At 40.4% G+C, this 24,091-nt stretch overlaps 1 protein-coding gene across 1 annotated transcript; it reads right to left on the minus strand.

The window, feature by feature from the left end:
• Positions 1 to 21,123: 21,123 nt before the first annotated feature.
• CGA (glycoprotein hormones, alpha polypeptide) lies at positions 21,124 to 23,309 on the minus strand. The gene is made up of 3 exons (XM_058732613.1): positions 23,208 to 23,309; positions 21,862 to 22,046; positions 21,124 to 21,462 (listed from the first exon to the last, which is right to left on the minus strand). Exons 1-3 carry the CDS (start codon positions 23,305 to 23,307, stop codon positions 21,385 to 21,387), a joined length of 363 nt encoding a protein of 120 aa, XP_058588596.1. The 5' UTR covers positions 23,308 to 23,309; the 3' UTR covers positions 21,124 to 21,384.
• Between the last annotated feature and the right edge of the window lie 782 nt (positions 23,310 to 24,091).

Genomic DNA, 24,091 nt, shown 5'->3' on the forward strand with positions numbered 1-24,091 from the left:
TGGGAAATGGCAGTACCTGGCTCAGATGCATCTCTGCACCAAAACACATGCTCTTCCTTTTCTATAAGTACTTTTCACTGAGATTTCAGGATGTCCTAGTTAATGCACTGAGCCTGAGGAAAGGTGTCCTGGTTATGAGCTACTTTGCTGGCCCCACCCTGTCAGCTCCTTGGTCCCACAGAGCAGCACTGTGATCTGAGGGTAAAGGGAAACCTGGCTTTCCGGTAGGACTTTTCTTTTTCTTTTCTTTTTTTAATGTTTATTCATTTTGAGAGACAGAGTGGGGGAAGGGCAGAGAGGGAGGGGGACAGAGGATCTAAAGCTGACTCTGAGGTGACAGCTGACTCTGAGGTAAGCCTGATGCAGGGCTCCAACTCATGAACCCTGAGATCATGACCTGAGCCAAAGTCAGATTCTCAACCAACTGAGCCACACAGGCTCCCCTCCAGTGGGACTTTTCACCCAAAATAAGCTCCGCATCCCCTTTGCTCCCAAAGGGACTCAGTGGAGTCTTGATTCTGCTGACTTTAATTTCCATCCGTTGTAGTCACTGGAGAGCACCTAAATCTAACTAGCTGCAAGGTTACATAACCTCACTTGTGCTTTTTTTCTTTGTTTTTTTTCCTTTGATTTTTTTGGGTTTTTTTTTGTTGTTGTTGTTGTTTGGGTTTTTTTTTTTTGCTTTTGTTTTTGTTTTTGTTGCATTGTCATTTTGAGAAAGGGAGGGAGCACGATCAGAGGAGAAGGGCAGAGGGAGAAAAAGAGAGAATTTTAAGCAGATTAATCTTAATCTCCACACTCAGCTCAGAGCCTGAGGTGGGGTTCAATCCCACGACCCTGGGATCATGACCTGAGCCGAAATCAAAAGTCAGACGCTCAAATGAGTGTGCCACCGAGGCACCCCATGTTTTTGTATCTTTGAAACACAAATCATAACAATACCTACCACTTAGGTTGTTGTGAGAATTGAGTGAATTAATGTATATAACATTGCCTGGCACACTATACAAGCTAACAAATGTTGACCATTGATTATCAGTATCATTGATCCTACATCTCCAGATTTGCATCCCTTTTTCTTTTTCTTTTTTTAAGTAAGCTCCATGCTTACTCCCAACATGGGGCTTGAATTCACAATGCTGAGACAGAGAGTCAGATAATTGAGCCACCCAGGTGGCTCTGCACCACATTTTCTAATCACAGCCTCTCTACCTGCCACCTCTCTGCACACACGACTGCTGGTCTACCATGGAAGCATCCACACTTCCAGCCCACCCCCATCTCCAAAGAATCTTGTAGCTAGCTGACAAGATTCATGTCACTAAAATGCCACCAGCTTCCTCACACTCTCCATATTAAGTAATAATAATAATTCTCCATTATCTGGAGAGTAAAGTTTTCTGTCCTTAGTCCACTACCCAATGCCTTCTACAATCTGCTTCCAACCTATCTTTCCCAGGTTTTCTCCCCAGTTCTTGCTTTATTTCAGTCATGCCTCATGACCATACCAAGCCTTTATATGCACCATTTTACGTATCTGTATACCCACCCCCATTTGTCAAAAGTTGACTTACCACTTAAGACATAGATTAAATTCTACTTTCCACCAGCCTGAAATAACCTTTTTCTAATAAGAATTCCCAAAGCTTTCTTTTTTGACCACTCATTTATTTCTCTGCACTTATTCACTCACTTTATTGTTATCCTACCCTTGCTTTATGGCTTTTTCCCCAGGTCGATTATAAGCAGAATGAGGGCAGGGACTGTTGAAATTGTATATATTAATTTCTATAGCTTAAAGGTCCTGACCTGGTATATGAGAAACTCTGAAAGAATTATTTACCAGAACAAACTTCCTCCCCCAGACTAACAGGAGTCAATATTTGTTGTCCTGAGAGCCTGAAAGCATAAATGGAAGCTTCTAAGAAGGTGGATGTGAGTCCAGGACTCTGGATTTCCTGAGGTAGCAAAGTCTTGTTGGAATTGCCAAAGGGAGAAAATAACAACCTCTCTGGCATCAAGCATTGAGCCGATTAATTTTTCCTGAAGGCTCTGGTCAACGAAACACTCCAGCAACCTCTAAGGATGTCATAGGAACTGCTATTAGCAGGAAATTTTAGAAATAACTAAGCAAGGACATACAGCATTTTTTAAAAATGATTTTAACATTCTCGAATGTGGAGCTATTCCCTAATTAAGTGCCAGTGTCTTCTGGCCCAAAAGTTTGTGAAATAAAATATGTGTTATTTTATTTTACTTTATTTTATTTATTTTTATTTTATGTATCTATGAATTTCATTGCTTTAAGTTGTACCTCCCCCTACTGGTTTCATTTTGATCGTCTAAACACTGATCACTCTGAAGAAAACATAGCAAATGAGCCCATGTCTTGGGGAATTTTTTGGTACCTTATAATGCTTACATTGGTCAAGTCTAGGTAGGCAGTTCTACTGTGGTCAATCCCAAAATTTCAGTGGCTCAGTAGAACTAAGCTTAATTTTTTTACTCGTGTTACATGTCCGTTGCAGCTGGGGAGCCCTGGTGCATACAGTTACCCAGGGACCCAGACTCAGAGAGGCTCCATCATCTGGAAATTCACCCTGGAACAGTCCAGTGGGAGGCAAAGAGAACATACAGGAAAGTCACTTCCACTCTTATTTAATCTATTTAATTGGTCAGAAGTGGTCATATGGCTCTACCCACCTGTAAGCATGAAATATACTTGGACCTCTTGGTGGGCATTACTGTATTCATACAAGACACACTGATCTAGATTTCTCCTCTAATGGATATCAGTTTTTGTTGCTTCTGTAAAAAGGTACAAGAAATTCAATAATGTTACTTCAGTAAGTGAACACAGTGGGGAGAACAGATACCCAAGCAGATGACTTCAGTATTCTTAATTCCTGGATCAGGAAATTAAATTACTTCTGAATCCCACCAGTATGTGTCTCTTTGAGTTAAAATAGCCATCGAGGCCTTCTTTGATCTTTTGATTAATGGAATGATCACAGAATGTGACTAAATGGAACATTTTCTCTTTCCCTTCTAAATAGAGAATGGACAGACAATACACAATTGAATTTATTTGGTCAAGAACAAGGTTAAAGACAATATTTTCCTTTGTACTATGACTTCATGGAGTTGTTGTTTGTGGTAGCAGTGATTTTTTTTTATTTCCTGCGACCTATGAGAAAGAATATGCCTTAATGAGAATCCCCTAACCAACTTTCTTCACATAAAAATGTGAAGTGACATGAAAAGTGAATCTACTCGGAAATTCCTCTAATTTGAGTACAGCCAAAAAACTACAGGGACTAAACACAATAATCAATAATCACAATAGCAAGCTTTCTCTTGCTAAAACTTAGCCCAAGATGTTTATTCAAGAGAGTTAGGGGGGAAAATGCAAAATAAAGGATTTTCAAGAAGTACTTCAAAATTAAGATGGAATGGCCTTGAGGGAAGCAATTTCAGAAATAAAAATAATTAACACCAGTCCCCATTCTTATTTGAATTCTTACAGCAAATACTACATTTATAATCATCTGAAACACCATTTTTCAAGAAATGATGGACATTAGAAACACCTGTGGAGGGTCGCCTGGCTGGCTCAGTCAGTAGAGCATGCAACTCTTGCTCTTGGGGTTGTGAGTTCAAACCCTGCGTTGGGCGTAGAGATTACTTAGAAATAAAATCTTTAATAAACACCTGTGGAGTTTTAAAGTATGCATATACTTGACCTCAAAAGACTAGGGATACTGATTCATTGGGTCTGGAGTTGGGCACCAGGATCTAAAATTTTTTTTAAGTCTTATATGAGATTATGCTTTTTTTAATTAGAAAACACATCTAAAGGCAAGACCTCTATTACCTAAAGGAACATGACATTCTGCCTTTTATTCTCCAGTGCAATTTCTAATCACTAATGTATGCTCCATTTATTGAACTAAGGAAACTGAGTCAGGCCACCAAGGGAAAGAGTCATTATTAGAGCTGAAATTATACCTAGGATTTTCTTAACCAATAATCATTTACCCATTATTTGCAGCCACATAAGTGATAATTAAATCCTGCTTATCAAAGTTACTCTCTGAACTGTGTATGGTCTTTATCTGGCTATGAGCAGATTGTCAGTGCAAGAGAACACAACAACTGGCATTTATCTTCTTTCTGTACTTGGAACAAAAGCAAGTCCTTTGTGATGTGACCCCTGCCTACCTTCACTCATTCCAGCCATACCATCCAGCTTTTGCTATTTCAACATGTCAGCTGGACTTTAAAAGGTGGGGCAGGAACATGGACTAGATGCCCCCTGTGTGGAACAGGTGCCAGGGCAGGGACCCAGCTGTGGCCCTGGGAGCAGTCCTGTCTGGCTGAAAGGACATGTGCTTTACTGAGAAGGGGCCCGTCAGTATCAGGACGATCCACCACAAATTAAGGTGTGTGGGGAGAACATAGTCACCAGGAATTCAGAGGTAATTGAAACCTGGAGAGCCACTAGCAGCTAGACTTTCAGAGTCTGGAAAGGCATTGAATTAGGACCCATGGCTGGTCCTGAGTCTCCTCAAAACTAAGGTGAAGAGACAACAAGCTGATTTTCATAAGATTCATTTTCTGCTCTAATAAACATAGAAAAGTATCTTAGATAGATGCTTAATAAGATTGAAAGTAGCAAGAGTCTGTGATTAAAGAACAATTAAGCCCCTTAATTGAATTTCTTTACTAATCTTTTTAATGAAAACACAAATAATTCTTTCACTGACCCCTTTGCATAGATTGAGAACAAAACTCAATTGAGAACAAAATAATTTCCTTAGAGCAGCCCCTTTGTCATGTCTCCCGTACAGACTTAGCCAGGGCTCCACATTCCCCAGCCCACGGCACTGAACCACTGTGCCAATGTACCGGACTACTCCCTCACTCACACCAGCTCACAGAGCCCCAGAGCACACGGACAAGCCTTTGCCTCTGGCTGGAATATCCTTGGTTTTTCTTTCCTGCCTTGCGAAGCTATGTTTCTCCAGCAAAGACTGCCTCAGATATTATCACCCATGTAAAGTGATCCTTGCCCCAACCTCCTGTCCCAGGCAGAGCTGAATACCCAACATCACCACATTGTGCTAGGATGCCTCAAGGCATTTTCATGGGCAGCCACAGTTGAGAATCATTGCCTTATTACTAGTATCTAGTATATATTTGTTTGAAAGTCGACAATTCTCTTTTTCACTTAGGTTGAATCCAAATGAAACTGAAATAAAACAGCGTATACAGTGTGGCCATGTTAGTATGTATATTTATTCTTCTTTTATGTACATATTAAAATATCTGATTATGATTATTGTTTCTGAGTGGTGGAACTATGAGCAATTTTTTGCACTGATTTTTGAATTTTCCATATTAACCGAATTGTTTTAATAAGGATGTTTTCATAAAATTAACACTCATTTTAAAGAAGACTTTCTCAGGGGCACCTTCTCAGGGGTGAATCAGTCTGTTAAGCAACTGACTCTTGATTTCAACTCATATCAGAATCTCATAGTTCGTGAGATCAAGCCCTGCATTGGGCCCTGCACTAAATGTGGAGAGTGGAGCCTGCTTGGAATTCTCTCTCTCTGACTCTCTCTCTCCCTCTCCCCATCTCCTGCTCTCTCTCACTCTGTCTCTCTCAAAATAAATAAACATTAAAAAATCATAAAACGAAAAATAAGAACCATATGATCCTGTCAATCGATGCAGAAAAGGCCTTTGACAAAATTCAGCAAACTTTCTTAATAAAAGCGCTCGAGAAAGTCGTGATAGAAGGAACATACTTAAACATCATAAAAGCCATTTAGGAAAAGCCCACAGCTAACATCATCCTCAATGGAGAAAAACTGAGAGCTTTTCCCCTGAGATCAGGAAGACGACAGGGATGCCCACTCTCACCGCTGTTGTTTAACATAGTGTTGGAAGTTCTAGCATCAGCAATCAGACAACAAAGGGAAATCAAAGGCATCAAAATTGGCAAAGATGAAGTTAAGCTTTCACTTTTTGCAGATGACATGATATTATACATGGAAAATCCGATAGACTCCACCAGAAGTCTGCTAGAACTGATACATGAATTTAGGAAAGTTGCAGGATAAAAAATCAATGTACAGAAATCAGTTGCATTCTTATACACTAATAATGAAGCAACAGAAAGACAAATAAAGAAACTGATCCCATTCACAACTGCACCAAGAAGCATAAAATGCCTAGGATTAAATCTAACCAAAGATGTAAAAGATCTGTATGCTGAAAACTATAGAAAGCTTATGAAGGAAATTGAAGAAGATATAAAGAAATGGAAAAACATTCCGTGCTCATGGATTGGAAGAATAAATATTGTCAAAATGTCAACACTACCCAAAGCTATCTACACATTCAATGCAATCCCAATCAAAATTGCACCAGCATTCTTCTCGAAACTAGAACAAGCAATCCTAAAATTCATTTGGAACCACAAAAGGCCCTGAATAGCCAAAGTAATTTTGAAGAAGACCAAAGCGGGAGGCATCACAATCCCAGACTTTAGCCTCTACTACAAAGCTGTCATCATCAAGACAGCATGGTATTGGCACAAAAACAGACACATAGACCAATGGAATAGAATAGAAACCCCAGAACTAGACCCACAAACGTATGGCCAACTAATCTTTGACAAAGCAGGAAAGAATATCCAATGGAAAAAAGTCTCTTTACCAAATGGTGCTGGGAGAACTGGACAGCAACATGCAGAAGATTGAAACTAGACCACTTTCTCACACCATTCACAAAAATAAACTCAAAATGGATAAAGGACCTGAATGTGAGACAGGAAACCATCAAAACCCTAGATGAGAAAGCAGGAAAAGACCTCTCTGACCTCAGCCGTAGCAATTTCTTACTTGACACATTCCCAAAGGCAAGGGAATTAAAAGCAAAAATGAACTACTGGGACCTTATGAAGATAAAGAGTTTCTGCACAGCAAAGGAAACAACCAACAAAACTAAAAGGCAACCAACGGAATGGGAAAAGATATTTGCAAATGACATATCAGACAAAGGGCTAGTATCCAAAATCTATAAAGAGCTCACCAAACTCCACACCTGAAAAACAAATAACCCAGTGAAGAAATGGGCAGAAAACACGAATAGACACTTCTCTAAAGAAGACATCTGGATGGCCAACAGGCACATGAAAAGATGCTCAATGTCACTCCTCATCAGGGAAATACAAATCAAAACCACACTCAGATATCACCTCATGCCAGTCAGAGTGGCCAAAATGAACAAATCAGGAGACTATAGATGCTGGAGAGGATGTGGAGAAACGGGAACACTCTTGCACTGTTGGTGGGAATGCAAATTGGTGCAGCCGCTCTGGAAAACAGTGTGGAGGTTCCTCAAAAAATTAAAAATAGACCTACTCTATGACCCAGCTGGGAATTTACCCAAGGGACACAGGAGTACTGATGCATAGGGACACTTGTACCCCAATGTTTATAACAGCACTCTCAACAATAGCCAAATTATGGAAAGAGCCTAAATGTCCATCAACTGATGAATGGATAAAGAAATTGTGGTTTATATACACAATGGAGTACTACATGGCAATGAGAAAGAATGAAATATGTCCCTTTGTAGCAACATGGATGAAACTGGAGAGTGTGATGCTAAGTGAAACAAGCCATACAGAGAAAGACAGATACCATATGTTTTCACTCTTCTGTGGATCCTGAGAAACTTAACAGAAACCCATGGGGGAGGGGAAGGAAAAAAAAAGAGGTCAGAGTGGGAGAGAGCTAAAGCATAAGAGACTCTTAAAAACTGAGAACAGGGGCGCCTGGGTGGCTCAGTTGGTTAAGCGACCGACTTTGGCTCAGGTCATGATCTCGCGGTCCGTGAGTTCAAGCCCCGCGTCAGGCTCTGTGCTGATAGCTCAGAGCCTGGAGCCTGTTTCAGATTCTGTGTCTTCCTCTCTCTCTGGCCCTCCCCTGTTCATACTCTGTCTCTCTCTGTCTCAAAAATAAATAAACGTTAAAAAAAAAAACTCATTAAAAACTGAGAACAAACTGAGGGTTGACGGGGGGTGGGAGGAAGGGGAGGGTGGGTGATGGGTATTGAGGAGGGCACCTTTTGGGATGAGCACTGGGTGTTGTATGGAAACCAATTTGATAATAAACTTATATACTGAAAAAAAATAAAAATTAAAAATCATAAAACAAAGAGACATTCTGTTTTATAAAAACGTCTTGGGGCGCCTGGGTGGCGCAGTCGGTTAAGCATCCGACTTCAGCCAGGTCACGATCTCACAGTCCGTGAGTTCGAGCCCCGCGTCGGGCTCTGGGCTGATGGCTCGGAGCCTGGAGCCTGTTTCCGATTCTGTGTCTCCCTCTCTCTCTGCCCCTCCCCCATTCATGCTCTGTCTCTCTCTGTCCCAAAAATAAATAAAAAACGTTGAAAAAAAAATTAAAAAAAAAAAAACGTCTAATATACCCTTACCCCATTATTCTCTATCACTTCATGACATTGGTTTTCTTAATAGCCCTTACCACAATTTGTAGTTATATACTTACTAATTTATTTGTTTCTTTGTTTATTTTCTGTCTTTGTCTCTTGCCTATAAACTCCTCAAGGGAAGAACTATGTTATTTCACTCCATGTATACACAAAACCTAGCTCAGTGCCTGGTACAGAGCAGCTGCTCCAAAATCTTTATTGCTTGATGGATGGGTGGACAAACAAATATGATGTAAGAGAAGGGAGTGCAGCATGCCTTCAGGAAAAAAGAAGAGAATGAATACTGTTAGAGAAGATTGAAGAAAGCATCACAGAGAAGACGACACATGAACCGAGTGTGGAACAATTAATAGGATTCGGGGCAGTGAAGAAGGAAAGCTTTATAGGCAGTGAGAATATCCAGAGCAAGGGTACGGAAGCATGAAAGGATATAAGTGTTTGTGAAACACAAGTTGGGTGTGGCCAGAAGGTAGGTAGAATTATACAAAAAAACTGAGGCAGAAGGGTTGGTTTGGAGCCCACTGTGAAGAGCCTGTCATTACACAGGGGAATTTTAATGGGAATTTTAATTTACAAGGCAACCTTACAGCCTAGAGCTAAAAGGAAAGGAGGGCAAAGGCCAAAACTCTGGGAAATACCTTCTTGAGAGACATAGAAAGGAAATGGGTTTAAATAGAACAGTTGGAGAGAAGGATGTGATGTGAGGAGAGAAGAAAGTGTTATATGAGGCAAGGAAAAAAAGGTTCATTTTCAAGGTTTATTTATTTATTTGGGGGAGGACAGACGGAGGGACAGAGAAGGAGAGGGGCGATCCCAAGCGGGCTCTGAGGCAGAGTCAGATGATCTCACAAACCATAAGATCATGACCTGAGCCAAAATCCAGCATGGGATGCTTAACCACTGAGCCACCCAGGGGACCCTGAAAGGAAAAAGAGATTTAAGGAGTAAGAGGCCCAGGGGGTCAGATGTTGCAAAGAGAGAAAAACAAAACAAAACAAAACAAAACATTAGACTTTGGCACATAAACAAATCAGTAATGACCATAAAGAGACTCAATACAGTAGAGGAGGGGATACAGGACTATGATCCTAAGAAGGATTTCTGTGAACTTTTTACTGAAATAATTTTAGATTGGCAGAAAAGTAGGAAAGTAGAACAAAGTTCCCATATACCCCTCACTCGCCTCCCGCTAATGTACATCTTGCATGACCATAGTACAATTATCAAAACCAAGAAATTAACATTTGCACAATACTATTAACTGAAGTACTGACTTTATTTGGATTTCACCAATTATTCACTAATGTTCTTTTTGTGTTCTGCGGTCTAAGCCGAGAACCCCACTTTGCAATTGGTTGTTGTATCTCCTCAGTCTTCTCCCATCTGTGACGGTTTCTCATCTCTCCATGACTTTCATGACCTTGACATTTTTAAAAAGAACTGGTCCATTATTTTGTAGGTTGTCCCTCAATTCGGGTTTGTCTGATGCTTTTGTATGAAAGCAAAATTCAAGGTTATGAATCTTTGGCCCTTCTCAGCACGTCATTTTGGGGGCTTTGATGTTGATAACACCTGAGTACTGGTGTAAAGTTATGACTTTTCCCTTTGTAATGAGTAAGTGTCTTTGAGTAAATACTTTTTGATAAAGTAAATATCCTGTATTTCCTCAAAGTTCTGCCCACTAATTTTAGCATCCAACAGTGGACCTACCTATGATTATTACTGTGGTGGTGACTTTCTATTTTTCTCATTCTTTCCCCATCTATTAATTGGGATTCTGCCATAAGGAGAAGCTGTATCTTGTCCTCATTTACATACACAGGCGTTTGTATTAGCATGGATTCATAGATATTTGTACAATGGGTTTAATCAATTATTATTGTTATTTATTTTGTTACTCAAATTCTTCCAGCTTTGGTCATTGGCAGTTCTTTTAGGTTGGTTCCTGTGCTTCTCAACATGACTCTATCAAGTGGAGTTTCTAATCTAAAGATTTGATTTCAGCTTTTAAAATAAAATCAGCCTTGGGGCGCCTGGGTGGCGCAGTCGGTTAAGCGTCCGACTTCAGCCAGGTCACGATCTCGCGGTCCGTGAGTTCGAGCTCCGCATCAGGCTCTGGGCTGATGGCTCGGAGCCTGGAGCCTGTTTCCGATTCTGTGTCTCCCTCTCTCTCTGCCCCTCCCCCGTTCATGCTCTGTCTCTCTCTGTCCCAAAAATAAATTAAAAATGTTGAAAAAAATAAATAAATAAAAAAATAAAATCAGCCTTCAGGCATGTGGATGGCTCAGTTGGTTAAGCATCCAACTGCTGATTTCAGTTCAGGTCGTGATCTCAAGGCTATGAGATCGAGTCCCACTTCAGGTTCTGTGCTGGGCATGGAGACTGCTTAAGATTCTCTCTCTCTCTCTCTCTCTCTCTCTCTCTCTCTCTCACTGTCTCTCACTCTCTCTCGCTCTCTCTCTCGCTCTCTCTCTACCTCCCCCTACATGCTCTCTCTCTCTAAAAACATAAAATCGGCCTTGTAGAAAGATTGCACTATAATGCTCCACTCTGATAAAACTCTCCACTTATTTCCTTCCCAAACCTTAGGACAGATTGACTGGGAGCCTTGGATAATGTCGAGGGCTGTTATAAAGCAGCCAGTATGATTTTAAATTATCTGCTTCCATCTTACAGGTGGATGAGAGGAGGCACATTCTCCCAGAGGGAGGGTCAGAATCACCTGTGGGGCCCCAACCACAGCATCTCCTTCAAAGCTGCAGTGAGCACCTGTTACTAATGTATGTATACAATCCTTCATGTCAGTTGTGATGGGCAGGGGAGTAAAGGTAGAGAAACACACTAATATAGGAAATTCTGGAAATGAGAACACAGATGTTTGTTGTTAAACCCCCTTCTAACCTGCCTTTGGCCTTAGATTTATTGTCCTTTTAAAACATAACTTTAATCTACAACTCTCTTGAATTCCCAGGCTCATCAGCCCTCCTAAGGCAATTCTGAAAGGCAAAGGGACCATCTGGGACGCAAGTGGACCTGTCTGGGGAGCCAGGAGAGCTTCAGAGATTTTAATATTCCTGGTGTGGGGTAAGCATCAGCCTTCAGGAAGTTCTCCTCCTCCCCCAACTTTCACCACGAATTGCTGCTTCCCATTTTTATGATGAAACTGGTCATGCCAAAAGGTGAAAGTACATTGTGTTTATTCTAAATTTGTGATCAAAAATTTACTGAGGTTCTGATATCTGGAATAAAACAGCCTAAAAACTTCAAAAGTTATTGCAACTGGAGATGCCCTTAGAGAAATTATGGAATTGATAACAGAATTTCTTCCAAGACATGGGGTAGAATTCTTTGAGAAGGAAGTTTGTGACGTGCTCAGTGAGAGAGCCCATAAACCTGCCCAACTTCGGTCTTTATCTACCACTCCTTTATTTCCTTTTCCTTCTCTTCCCTTCATGTCCTGAGGGAGTAGGAATGGCCAATTAGGGCAGCAAAGGGGTCCAGCTATAACCTCTCCCCCCCCTAGCAAACAGTGGATAGGTGGAGAGAAACTATTCCCTTCAAAGTTCAGGAGTTAAATAAATCCTGGGGATGTAATGTACATCAGGGCAACGAAGTTAACAATAATAACAATACTGTACTGTGTATTTGAAAGTTGCTAAGAGAGTATACTTTAAAAGTTTTCATCACATGCAAAACATTTAACTCTGTGAGGTGATGGATGTTAACTTACAGCAGGCAATCACTTCACAGTAAACATGTATCAAATCATTATGTTGCATACATTAAACTAATTCAATGTTTTATGTCAAATATATCTCAGTAAAAGTAGGGAAAAAACAAATGAATTAAAAAGCATAGTGGTTTTCAACAATATCTCCTGAATAAACTAATTAAGAATTTAATGTTATAAAAAAAAAAAAAGCCACGATCACTGGTCACAATTTATCTGTTATTTATCTGTATAGTAAACTGGGCTCAGAACTCTCTGAATTCTGGGGCGCCTGGGTGGTTCAGTTGGTTAAGTGCCTGACTCTTGATTTCAGCTAAGGTCATGACATCACAATTCATGAGATCCAGCCCCTTGTCAGATTCTGCACTGACAGAACGGAGCCTGCTTGGGATTTTCTCTCACTCTCTCTGCCCCTCCCCTACTTGTGCTCACTTGCTCTCTCTCTCTCTCTCTCTCTCTCAAAATACATTTTAAAACTTTAAAAGAAGAACTCTCTGAATCCTTGTTAACAAGTCATTCTCACTATCTTACCCAAATTCAGCTCTCAAATGAGTAAATGAGCCCATAAAGATGAAAAGATATTTAGTGGCCCTTTTTCCAGCCACAGAGAGAAAATGGACTTGGCAGAATGAATGTATGAAGGCACTTAATGAATATTTTTATGTTCACTAGTGTAAAACAATAAAGACAGCAAAACAAATGAAGATAATGTTAATGGCATTTCACACATCTTAAATTATCTAATTTATATTATCTAATTATATAGATTATAATTATTCTATTTCCCATCCTTATCTTGCTAAACATTTTTCAGGATCTCTCCTGAATGTTCAGTAGATGCATTTGTGTATGCTTTGTTATAGATGACAACCAGTCTTTCTTTGTCTTTTTTTTTTTTAATCTTGTCTTTTATCCTACTGCTTCCTAACCTTTCATGTCAAGCAAGACACACAGAAAAAAAAATAGGACGAACTAGGGCGTTTTGGAGATGCCCATATAGGGCTTGATTTTTAAAAAGGTGGGGGGGGCACCTGGGTGGCTCAGTTGGTTGAGCGTCTGACTTCGGCTCAGGTCATGATCTCACGGTCTGTGAGTTTGAGCCCTGCTTCGGGCTCTGTGCTGACAGCTCAGAGCCTGGAGCCTGCTTCGGATTCTGTGTCTCCCTCTCTCTCTGCCCCTCTGCACTCATGCTCTTTCTCTCTCTCTGTGTCAAAAATAAATAAACATTAAAAAAAATCCTTAAAAAAAAAAGGTGGAGGGCATCTGGGTGGTTTAGTTGGTTAAGCATCTGACTCTTGATCTCTGTCAGCTCTCAGGTCTTGATCTCAGGGTTGTGAGTTCAAGCCCGTATTAGGTTCCATGCAGCCTACTTGTAAAAAAATAAATTAACTAAATTAAATTAACTAAAAGAGGAAATGTGAAATTCATCATCAAGACTTTTTAATGAAAATCTCTTCAAATTCTTGATAGTCCTCACCAGATAAAAACTTTGTTCATGTAAGGAATTTAAAAAAATTTTAAGCCATTATTTCACAAACATGCAAAACTTTATAATAGTTTTAACTAAATGTAAAGGACCCAATGGCTTTTCCTTTTCTTTCATTGACAATTGTCACATTGAAATTCATGTAATAATGTGAATAGATTTTGAGCTTTAACTTTAGCTCATCAAATATTTCTGAAGAATGTTGAAGCTATAATTTGCTGAGTGCCCATGCATTGAAGCTGTCCCCCTGCAGCTAATTGAATGTGTCTAAAAGGGCACATGAAGAGGTAAATGAAGAAGGATCCCATCAATATAAAGACAAATGTACCCAGTCAGCTGGACCCATCCTGCCAGGCTTCCTTGGAAAACACACAGGCTCCCTCCCCAGCCTCACCCACCAACTCTTCCAAAAGCTCAATGTGCCTCTTGTCCACTAGGGCCAGCGGCACCTCTGCTTCTGACTGATGGACTGGAGGAGTCCACCACGTAGGGGAACGCCTCTCTTTGGTCAGGCTCAGCTTCATAACGCTGTGGTGAGCACTTGTGTCTTCAGCTTCAGTCACCACTAGGGCACACCTTCAGAGGTCTCTCTGTCTCAGCAAATGGTGAACACATCCCTGATGTTACGACCGTCTTCCATATTACAGAGTGATACTAGGGACACAGTCACTAGACTAACCATACTTTAATTTAAATAGTTAATAAGTTCTATCCCTATTACCCAAAGTTAAGGCTTTAATTCCTCTCACCATAACTTCAACCTAAGCTTCTGCCAGCAACCTCTTCCATGCACACACACACACACACACACACACACCACTTCCTCCATGCTCACAAAGCTGCAGTGCATTTGTAGGTCAAGCCCAGGTTTCCTTTCTTCCTTTTCGTTCATCCCTCTGAAACTATCCTGGGCAAACCACCACTTCTGCTTTGCCTCCCCGTTCTCCTGTTTCCTCAGCCTAGCCCTAGTGCTGCCTTTTTCTAATTACTCTGAACGTGAGTTGCAACTGAGAAAAAGGTGTGTGTCAGGAAATCTGTACATGCTGAAATCCTACTGTCAACTCAGTTGAGAATCAATTACTGTTACAGACAAGTGACTAGAAGTCAAACACACTTTCTGATCAAGAGCATTTAGAGAAAATTAATACAGCTTTTAGTGTTTTCCCCTTTACTATCCTGCTCTTCTGCAACAATTTCATTAATGGAAATGGCCTTAAGAAACAGCAGAACATCTTCATTGGAAACATTCTTACCAATTTTCAGTTGTGTGCCAAACTTTCTGGTTGCTTCTTCAAAGAGTCCTCCCTGACCCCCATTTTCCTCATTCTCTTCCCAAAGCTTGCAAATCCTTCAGATGAGTGAGCTCTGGAAGTCAGGTTCAATAGGAAAGTACTTATCAGAGCGTGAGCTTCTTTAGGGTTCAGAAGGGAAATTCATTAAAAAAACATCCAACCTTTATTTCCTTTTTATGTCTCTCATTTTGAAGTTTGATGCAATAATTAACTTTTCTCTTTGCTTCAAGCAGACTCAGATTTGGCTTCAGTTCTTTACGAAAACAGCATTTAATATTTACAATTCCATATGCTACACAGTTTTGAATAGGAGAATATGGAAATCCTACTTGGGTTTCAGAAGAGAAAATCTCTTTGTGTTTCTCCTAATCCAGTTCAAAAAGAAAGTGTCTGGAGGATATATTGAATGAACCAAAAAGTGTAATAAAGGTAAAACTGAAGTTCAAGCTTCCAGACAAAACATCAATGGACGATTCATAGTTCAGACTTCATTTCTTTTAATACGATGGCTTTTCACCTTGGGCAATCTGCAAGAGAGTTCTATTCAGTACCCAGGGGGAAATAGGTTCTTTGTAGTTAAAGCAAAAACTTCATACCTTAAGAAGAAATTGGAATTCGAAAGAAGCAGCACAAAACTGGACATGGGGAACCCCGTTGCTTCCATACATTCTCAGTCCTGTACAACTAAAGTTCCTTGTGCCTCCATTTATCCAACTGTCAGATAGAGACAGTGCCACCAGCCTTGACCTGCAGTCCACAAGAGGCTGAGTCAGACTCACCAATATTAGACACAGAAATCTCTGAGAAAGTAAAAGTGCTCTACTATTGTCAGGTGGTTTGATGTCAATTAACTTTTTATCAAGTAAGGGGACCTCTCTGGACCTCTTGAGGTTTGTGGTCCTAACCACCTTCGTCATATCAGCTCCATGGTCATTTACACGTGGATTCTTTGGTTTTACCTTCCTATTGGACCAGATTATGAGCAATTCTACTAGTTTCCCTATAGCTAGTAAAAGTGAAACCAAACTATTTGGGGCAATATTTTCTCCAGAAGCCTCCCAGCAGTATGTAGATAATTAGGAATCAACAGTTGGAATCTCAGATGTCAACTAAGATTCTCACCAATTTAAGACATGATCTCCCATGGTCATATTAGGATAAAGAGATTGTGATCAGGGCTGCCATGTAAGATTGCACAGTGTGTGTGCTACACAAAGATGCCCAGCCAGGGATTAAGAACTGACTAATACTCACTTTTCTGTGCCCTTTAGTTATGAAGCCATTTACTCAAGGTGCTCTGCCTGCCCAGAGAGGGTGTCTTTGTCCATTTGCACAAAGGCTCCATATAGGCCAGAGGTCTTGACTTTGGGTGATTACTTAGATTCTGGCAGTGGTGGGGGAAGAGGCGGAGGTATGCAGAGCCATGGCTTTCTCCTCCTGCCCTAGTCCAAGACAGCCACCTCTGAAGCTGCAGACTCCTCCAGCACCTTTTCTCGCCTCTCCGCCTTCCTTCTTATACATTTTTCCTGCCCCGTCTTTTTCTATCCCCTCATTCTTTTTTTTCCTCTTCTCTTCCCCCTGACTCTTTTCCTTTCATCTTTGCCTGCCCTTTCCTCCCACTCTCGGGGGACAAACTGATGCACAGGAGCCATCCCTGTTCCCTTGACCTCTTCCTTGAGCCCTAAGCATCAGTGACATCGCTGTAATCACTTAGGGGTTTCTGCTCATGGTCAATTCTGGACACAACTACAAACTAACAGAAGTCTTGCTGCTTTATCCTTTTATCACTCTGCCTGACACCCCTCTCTCCCTGGTGACCAGGGTCCCAGACCCATGCAGACAGACCTAGTGGTCCGTTTGACTTATCTTGTGGTGTTACCTCAGTCAGATGCGTTATCATTTTGTTTGTTTGTTTGTTTGCTTGCTTTTTGGGTTTGTTTTTTGTTTGGGGTGTGTGTGTGTGTTTGGTTTTTTAGAGGCATTATCATTTAAAAGGAAGGTGCCTGGGATACTGTGTTTTAGTCCAAAAGAGAGAATCTCAAATGGGAGAATTTCAGGCAGCATTCTGGCTGAGATAAATGATTGAGAATTTTTGATAGAATAACACCTCAAACACCTCATTCTACCTCTTTCTTTCAGGAATTTTTCAGATAGACTTTAAAAAAATGCCCAGCCTTGGGGTGCCTGGGTGACCCAGTTGGTTGAGCATCCGACTTCAGCTCAGCTCATGATATCACATTTCGCAGGTTCAGGCCCCATATTGGGCTCTGTGCTGACAGCTCAGAGAATGGAGCCTGCTTCAGATTCTGTATCTCTCTCTCTCTCTCTCTCTCTCTGCCACTCACCTGCTCACCCTGTCTCTCTCTCTTTCTCAAAAATAAATAAAATATTTTTTAAAAATGTTTAGATGTCCAGCCTCTGCAGTTGTCTCTCTTTCTCCTTGCTACTTATATACTTGAGGGTATAATCTTTTCTCTAGAGCGCTCATATCAGGGCTTTCAAATTGACTGTCCCACAAGACAACGATCATTTTCTCAGCCAGGCTGGCCCATGTCTATCCTCGGTGGTTCAACATCTTCTCTTCCCCACACCTCTCACACCCTCCTGAACAATCCTAGCCACCCCCTGTGCTTTTGGCACCACCGACAACTGATAACCCTCAAGCCTGTACCTCCAGGCTGGAATTCTTTCCTTAGCCTCATATCACTGTACATGATGCTTATCAAACATGTTCACCTGGTACTCCTTAGACACTTCAACTGAGAAGGCTCCAGAGTGAACGTCATCTTCCCACTCTGCTACCATGCAAACTGTTTCCATTTCCCAGTTATTGACATGATCATCCACCAGCCACCAAAAAACAAAACAAAACAAAACAAACAAAAAACATGAGCCACACCCACAATTACTTCTTCATTTCCTCCCAATTCCTCCCAAATCTGTCCCTTTCTCTTATCCTCACCCTCACTGCCAGTAAACCAAGACATCTCTCTTGCCAAGACATCTCTTGCCAAGACAACTGAAAGGACCCCAACTTGTGATCCTGTGCCCAGTCTCTCTTTTTCAAATCACCCTTTGCTTGCTGCCAGAATGATTTTTCTAAAGTGTAAAGCTGACCAAATTATTTCTTTAATAGTAGCTTCTCCACTTAAGTATTCCTAAAGCAAGAAAAGTGCAGGAGCTTCCAACAGTCTTCAGACAGGCAAGATCTGGGATGCTCCACCTTGCTTTTTTAATCCCATTTTTGCAATTTTGCATTCTATTTAAAATGTATCAGTTTTTGTTTTAAAATTAAAATAACATCTTCCCAAATCTTCAAGCAAAATTGATCCTGTAGAAAAGTGCATGTTTGGGGCTCCTGGGTGGTTCAGTCAGTTAGGCATCAGACTCTTGATTTCAGCTCAGATCATGGTCTCCCAGTTCGTGAGATAGAGCCCCTCATTGGGTTCTGTGCTTACAGCATGGAGCATGCTTGGGATTCTCTCTCTCTCTCTCTCTCTCTCTGTCCCTTCCCTGCTCCCACATGTGTTCTTTCTCTCAAAGTAAATAAACATTAGAAGAAGAAGAAGAAGAAGAAGAAGAAGAAGAAGAAGAAGAAGAATGCATGTTTATTGTGTGGCTTCAGGAAACTTCAGGCCCTCCAGTTTGAGAAGCTAGGATCCCCACTGGAATGCACGTTTTTCTGCATATTATACAAGGAACTTCTTGACAGGTATCTATTTGTCTCTGCAGCTCCAGCCCTCCATCCATCTCCTAGCAATACAGTCACACTGAACTTCTTGCAATTCTGTGATCATCATACTGGTTACCATCTCAGGATGTTTTCTTATGCTCTTTTCCTCAAACTAAGCTGAGCCCCTCTCCCATCTTGCTACTTAGCTTCTATACCCAACTCAAGTATCACCTGCCCTGGGAAGCTCTCCATGACAAACCCTACCAGGCTGAGTTAACCATCCCTCTTTCTGTGCTACCAAAGTCCACACCTCTCCCATAGCATGTATCTCATTAGATTATAATTCTTCATTTATGCCTCTCTTCCCCACTGGACTATGGATTGCTTCAGAGCAAGGTCTGTGTCTTATTCATCTTGACCTTCCCAAGACCAGCACCATGCCTGGCACATGCTCAGATAAGACATCAGTATGGCCAAGACATTTCATCCTAGTGCTCTCCAGTGTTGATCTGACTTATCTGAATGACCTTGAGGATGTCTCCTTCCCCTCTGTCAATTAGATGATCGCAGATGGACAAGGACACTCTGATCAAGGCTTTCCTCTCCTGCTGAATCCTCCCTTGAGCTCTCAAGACCTGACACATAGTAGATTCTCAATGAATATCTATTAAATGTCTGGATGAACTAATGATCAGCACCACTGTTCTCTCAATCAAGCTGCATTATATTTTCTCAATCTTATCTTTCAAAGAATCCTGTTATCTCTGACGAGATCGGGCGCGCTCAGGGTGCTATGGCCGGAGACTAATCCTGTTATCTCTGAGTCCCCATGATGTAGCAATGTGCCAGCACTTACTAGACACTAAAAAAAAAAAAGTGTAACAAATGAATGAAGAAATAAAGTAATATCTTCATCTGTTTTTCTTTAAAAGTATAGGCACTCATTCTCATTTTTCATCCTGACACCTGGTGCATTTACCAACCTGTTAGGAACTAGCTTTTCACTTAGAAATGGAATCTTGACAAATTGGTGATAACAGAAAAATTTTTTGAAAACCTTATCTGTGACCAGTGTGATTTTTTTTTAAATTTCAGCCTCCTTTAGAAGTAGATTTTTTTGAGTGGCTTTGATCTCTTCCATAGCTAACATAATTTAATGTATAAAACTATAATCCTCAGAGTAAGGAGTATCTGTTTTTAAAATATAAATTCTCAATAAATGTGGCACTGCTCTTATGCATTTGGATAGAACTACACAAAATTCTACTAAAGTAAAAAGCTTGTCACCCCACCTGGCCCGCAGCGAGTGTTCAGTGAGTATTTCGCTCATCATTTATTCATTCCCACCTAGGCTTGAATGTGGAGTATAAGAGCCAATGCCTCTGGAATATCAGAGCAACACCCAATTTTAGTTGAGGACAACAATGCCCTTTCCTTAGGCACTATTCGATTATAACCTAGTTGCCAGAGACTAATAAAATGCACTTCTATTTGGCTAGATATAAGCCAAGTGGATAGAAATTTCAGGGTGGGAAGGATTTTTTTTGTCTTGCTCAAAACTTAGAGCAGTGTTCTCTAATTTTTTTTTTATTTTGCACACTTCTACCAGTAAAAAGTACCTGACCACATATCCTCAATATATGCATAATTATTTATTTATAAATTTTATACGTTTATTGCCATACTCATGTATATGTACTTTTACATAAACTCATCAGGGGGAATATAATAACGTATAGCAGAAGTTCTTGTTTTCTTTCCTCACTCAAACAAATTGCTTTATAACTAGACCACTGGCTAGGGTGCCGGGGTGGCTCATTAGGTTAAGCAAACTGCCTCCTGATCTAGACTCAGGTCATGGTCTCACAGTTCATGGATTCAACCCTCTTGGGATTCTCTCTCTCCCTCTCTCTCAAAATAAATAAACTTCAGAAAAAATAATAACCAGACCACTGGCTGAAGGATGTACAGCTTGTTCTAGAAGCCTTGGTAGGGGCAAGGTCTTCCAGGGTAAGTTCACTGAGTGCATGGGACCCCCACTCACCCATTGACCCACTCCCTTCAATTAGTCGTATCAAAAGTAACTGACTTAAAACTCTTAAGGGATGCCTGGGTGGCTCAGTCAGTTAAGTGTCAGACTTTAGCTCAGGTCATGATCTCATGGTTCATGAGTTCAAGTCCCGCATTAGGCTCTATGCTGACAACTCAGAGCCTGAAGCTTGCTGCTTTATGAGTTTGAGTCCCACGTTGGGCTCTGTGCTGACAGCTCAGAGCCTGGAGCCTGCTTTGGATTCTGTTTCTCTCCTCTGTCTCTGCTCCTCCTTCGCGCGCTCTCTCTCTCTCTTTCTGCCTCTCTCTCGCTCTCTTAAAAATAAACTCTTGAGAAAAAAATTAGAATCCAGACATAGAATGATGATTTGAAAGGCTTTATTTCCAGAGGAACCAGCTTTTTATGGTCACACTAAATGCTGTATTACACTCCAAATGAAAGGAACTAGACTTCTGATTATACTGTAGGATAAAGAGACAGGCAACAAAGCCGCAGGGCATCCTTGAAGCATGCCAAAGTCGTTTAGTGATGAAAAGAGGGCTTTATCTCACAAGGCCATAAATGCTGAAAAAATTAATTTTTCATTCCAGGAAATCAGCCGTCATCAACACACACTTTGCAAAATATTTAAGATTTGTGATAATAACAAGTACTGCAGTGGCACTCTGTGTGATTCTCCACTTTGGCATTTCCCATTACCGTGGCCTAAAGAGAAAGGGGGGAAAAAGTGGATGGATGGATGGACAAAATTGAAAAATGTTAAATACAATTGTCTGTAGTCATCTGTACTAAATAGATGCTTGCTACATTTGTACGTTCTCCATTTCAGCTAATATTTCACTCTAAAACATTGGGTTTGCACTATGTGTGCTATACTCTCTTCCAGCCTACCCATTATCACCTCCACAGCTATTCCTTTCATTCTGAATAAATCCAGGCTGTCCCCACAAGGTTATTCTTTTGATTAAAGGGGAGAAGTCCTTGTACAAATGCCCAGCAAAGATGGGTCATTAGACACCTCTGACATTAAACCCCATGGATGTGTTCTGAGGACATTTCTCTGGCTGGACTGTTAGAAAGCTGCTGGGGCCCTTTAATTCTCACCTTGGTAAAGGCTTTGGCCACACAGCATGTGGCTTCTGAGGTGATGTTCTTTGGGACCAACATTGTCTTCTTGGACCTTGCTGGAGTGGGGTATGCTCTGGAGAAGCAGCAGCCCATGCATTGATAAATTGGGGCACCCAACTTGGAGAAGTATTTGTTTTCCTTTAGCTTGCATTCTGGGCACCCTATCACCAAAAAAAGGCAAAAAGTAGAATAATCCAAGGATGATTCAAAAAGAAACTGAGGAACGCCTGGCTGCATGTGACTCTTGATCTCGGGATCGTAAGTCCAAGCTCCACAGTGGGCATAGAGTTTACTTAAAAAAATTTTTTTAATAAAATTAGAAAAAAAACTGAATTTTTCCTTATTATGGGATAGTAAATATTCTTTTTCTATTGTAAATAAAAGGAAAATAATAAACACTGTTAATCTTCATGCATATAATCTATTTGTATTGGTTATAGTTATTTTCATGGGAAACAATTTTTGCAGATATGTGTAGGAGATCTCAAGAGTAGTAGTTTATCATATAAATATTTAAAAAAGAGTAGTGGTTCCTCTTTCTTCAACCATGGATTCTCTATCCCAATGCTAATGGCATGCTTATAGGGAGCACAAAATATGACAGATGAAAACACCACGTTCATCTGAAAGGAGAGTTTTGCCCAGAGGCAAAATATTTTCCCCTTTAGAATCTGCTATTGTTTTTTCCCCATGGAAACTCCAAATAGTGACAGAGAAAAACATGTCAGAATTAAGAAAGCTTGTTGAGTGTACAGAGCTGATATTGGATGGAGTACCCGCACTTGAGAACTGAGATTAAAATACTACCACTTGTCTAAGAAAAACCATAACCAAGAGTAGGTCACAGTTTCTTAGCAGATGGACTTATATCAGCTTCTATATGAGATTTTTCAAACAATACAGCAAAATAAATGTACTGCACAAAATGGTTTTGTTTTTCTCACTTGTTAACTGATGTGAAAATTCATCAACAAAAGTAATGTTGAAATCTTCTCAAATCTGAGAGAACTGTAAAAAAAACTGAGCTAACTGAATAAGGAGCATTTTCTGCTTGTAAAACTCAGATAAAAAATAATATGGAATCTGTTTCAGATGACAATGTATATGCTGCTATTTAAATGGACATGTTAGATAAACTTCACTATAGATTTTCTGAAACTAATTTAACTTCATGTTTACAATCTAAAAGTGCCTCGGTATGTATCCAGCAGCAAAGATTTATCACATTTAAATAGGAAGTAGAAATGTAATTAATGGAGTTATTGACATATATCTAGAAATGTGTGTTTTCCCTATTGCTGAAAATCTGTTTGGTCACATACCCTGCATTGTAAACTCTCCATCAGGAAAAGAATGGAGAATATGCAGAAACACAGAGAGTATGGCCAGAATGACAGCTGCATATTTTCTGTAGTAATCCATGGCTCTCCTGCAAAACAGAAGAGGAAGAAAAAAGTTACTCTAAAATTGGCTTACCAGTCATTTCAACAACTAGTAGTTTCAGCATTCCTATTAATAATAGTCATCGGTGTCTTGACCCCTCTTCTTACAGCTCCCAACACACTCTGGAGCCAGGTAAAGAAGAAAAAAAATTTCCTAAGGAAAAAATTAAGGCATCTAATCTTTCCATTTCTCATATAAACAAATAGAATTGGACTTGATGCTAATAAAAAAAATTCTGTTTTTATTTTTTTTAACATTTATTTATTTTTGAGAGAGAGACAGACCAACAGACATAGAGTGAGCAGGAGAGACACAGAATCCAAAGCAGACTCCAGGCTCTGAGCTGTCAGCACAGAGCCTGACATGGGGCTTGAACTCACGAACTGTGAGATCATGACCTGAGCCGAAGTCAGACACTTAACTGACTGAGCCACCCAGGCGCCCCAAAAATTCTCTTTTTAAATATATCATTCTGTCAAGCCTCAGTGTCCTTATTTGTAAGACATGAAACTTAAACTAGATAATATCTAAGAATACAGACAGAGAAATAATAGATGATAGATAGATAGATAGATAAGCTCATATAAAATAAATAAGCTTATATACAATGTATAAATTGTACAAGCAGATGAGTTCATCCTTCCCATTCCTATATTTTCAGGTGGAAGAATAGAAGGAAAGGACAATGTCTGCCCTTCTTTTTATTCACTGGTGGTAAATGAGCTCTAAGTTTCATTATCAGTGTGCAACAGAAAATGCTAGC

The sequence above is a fragment of the Neofelis nebulosa genome, chromosome 6 (genome assembly GCF_028018385.1).
Source record: "Neofelis nebulosa isolate mNeoNeb1 chromosome 6, mNeoNeb1.pri, whole genome shotgun sequence".
Classification (NCBI taxonomy): Eukaryota; Metazoa; Chordata; class Mammalia; order Carnivora; family Felidae; genus Neofelis; species Neofelis nebulosa.